The sequence below is a fragment of the Montipora foliosa genome, chromosome 6 (genome assembly GCF_036669935.1).
Source record: "Montipora foliosa isolate CH-2021 chromosome 6, ASM3666993v2, whole genome shotgun sequence".
Taxonomy (NCBI): Eukaryota; Metazoa; Cnidaria; class Anthozoa; order Scleractinia; family Acroporidae; genus Montipora; species Montipora foliosa.
This window is the reverse complement of record NC_090874.1, coordinates 42,584,193-42,586,692: the sequence shown is the minus strand read 5'-3', so window position 1 is coordinate 42,586,692 and position 2,500 is coordinate 42,584,193. Positions and strand designations below refer to the sequence as shown.

The following is a 2,500-nucleotide window of genomic DNA, read 5'->3' as shown; positions in this document are numbered from 1 at the left end:
GACTTTTGATAATTGAACTTCAAATCTTCGATCTCTTCAAAAAACGCCGGGTCGAACGCCTCGAGTTCTTTTCGTAGCTGAAAAAAGAGAAATAATACATTGTTTGGGCATTGAACAAATTTAAAAATAAAGACAGTCTCTTAGAAGAACTAACTCTAAAACACTGTTTTACGTAACATCACTTATTAACAGGATGCAATAATTATTGTTACGTAATGGGTTACCATAGAAATAGGAAGGCAAAAGGCCATCCCGGAATTGCGCAGGGAGCTTAGGTAGTAACAGATTTAAACTAATCGATAAATTGACACCATCACATGAAAGATAACATTGAGATTGGCCATCTGTCCAAGTTTGCTGCTTTTAGGTAGAACAGAGACCAAGTTACGGACTTTAAAACATAGTTAAAAATCCATACAAACGTCTCTAATTTTGATGCTGCGTCCCCGAAAACCATATACTCTTAAATATTTTTATCAGATTTGGGACAACTGGAAAATCCTATCATGGACCTACTATTACGAAATACGTCACGTGAAAATCACTTCGTTTGCCTCAAAATAAGATACGTTTGTATGGATTTTTAAATGTTTTAAAGTCCGTAACTTGGTCTCTGTTCCACCTTAAAAGCTAAAGCTAAATGCTATCTTAAGAAGACAAGCTGGGTTACTTAGGATGGCAAGGAGTGTAAATCGCCAAATTAATAAAAGTAAAAATTGTGGTGCCCTCGACACAATTTCGCGAACTATAAAGCTCGCGTTTGGGTGATAAATCTTGTTGAGATCGTTGTATTGTGAGTCAACTCACACCCACCTTGGTGATTTCGTGAGACAGCCTATCTCGTTCCAACTCCACAGTTTTTAAACGTGTGCTACAAAAATAAAACAGAATCCAGAAAATTTGAGCGAAGGGAAGAAAGCAACGAAACCAATAGTTTTTGCGCAAAAACTGAGATGCAACAAAGTGGGCTAGCCGAACTACATCCACGTAAAAGCGTTTTTGTGTCAACTGTTGCTATAGCAACAGTGGCACAATGCCACCGCCCTGTTAATGTAAGAAAGTTAGAAAGGTTCGGAACATTTCAAGCAACCATCGGGTGGAATCGCCAAACCCCAAACCATGTGCTTTCCTTCGGCCTTTCTCACACACTCTGAAGGTGAGTCCCTCGTATGTTTCCATACTTCTGTACACATTTGAAGTTAGATTTGGGAAAGTAAGTTAAGTTGGGGGCATTTTCGAGCAATCACCGGATGGAAACCATGTGCTTTCCGTCGGCCTTACTCACGCAATCATAAGTTGAGTCCCTCGCATGTTTTCAATACTTCTGCACACATTTGAAACTTAGATTTGGGCACAGCGCTCTCTCGTGTTTCAAGTATTTCGGTGGCCTTTATGAATTCATCATGTTTTATAATATGCGAGCTTAACTGAGTAGTTTTTATGGCAATAGTAAAGCACTTTCGTGTCAAAATGAGGTTAGCGTCTTTCTGCTGTGCTAACTTAATTACATATAAATATACATTCTGCCTCGTGAGTTTGTTATTCTCGTTAACCAGCAATGGCGTCGAAAGTCATTGAAACGCGAAGGGCGTTTTAGTGCATCTTTCAACAAAATATGCTCTCATGGAGCTCAAGAAGGGAACGTCAATTGGATGAACAAGACAGGCGATGATGATCTGGAATCTTAAAAGCGACGAGTAATGGACTTCGACAACAATCTTTCGCCCGTCGAGCCGAAATCAAAGTGAGCTGCTTCCAATATTTTGTCACGAGTGTAGTGTTATGTACAACACTGAAACCAAATGGAAAATTATCTGGTAACTTATGGGTTCAACAAAGTCCGGTAAAAAAAAAAAAATGGAAATGTGACAGTATAGAATTATTGAAACAAAGCTTGTCGACTATTTTGTGCATCATTATTCCTTCCTTCCTTTCCTTCCTTCCTTCCTTTACCTTTATTTAAACACGATAATGTTTAAAGCTGTAAGCTTATGGGGTCGTGTGTTTACAAATAAGATAAGATTCCCTTAAATTACATACTATTATACGCCTAAACTAAAAATCCCTATGGTGTAAGAGAGCTAAAACTAAATGGCAATTACGATTGTATATGTAAGATACATGTCGATTAAAAGTATACATAATCATGGTCACTAAAATCTGTAGTAGAAATTGACGTAGCATAAAAATTAAAATTTAAGAAACTTGCATTATCTTTCAACTTGGTTGACAAAGTTTTACAACTCGCGTTTACAATTGAATGATCGTTGGCCAAGGTGTTATTCCATAGAGCCGCACCTCTATATCTAATCGAAAAATGGACAAATCTTGAGTTGAAGCGAGGTACACAGACAGAGTCAGGTGTCCTAGACGGATATTTCGATGTTCGTCTACAGATTATATTGTCACATAATGGCAAAGGCAGATTTTTCCAGTGAGCCTTGTGTATCAGTTTTACTAATGCAATCTTATATTTGTAGCAGAGTGGATGCCAATTCGC

The 2,500-nt window shown here is 38.0% G+C and overlaps 1 protein-coding gene across 4 annotated transcripts in view; it reads right to left on the bottom strand.

Moving 5' to 3' along the window:
- Positions 1-2,500, bottom strand: part of LOC138007412 (centrosomal protein of 290 kDa-like) — a 74,852-nt gene that overhangs the window by 526 nt on the left and 71,826 nt on the right. For all 4 annotated transcript variants that reach the window (XM_068854301.1, XM_068854300.1, XM_068854302.1 and 1 more), the window contains 2 exons: positions 814-871; positions 1-77 (listed from right to left, as the gene is read on the bottom strand). The exon at positions 1-77 is cut by the window's left edge. In XM_068854301.1, coding sequence (XP_068710402.1) covers positions 1-77; positions 814-871 — 135 coding nt within the window. The remainder of the gene's footprint in view (positions 78-813; positions 872-2,500) is intronic.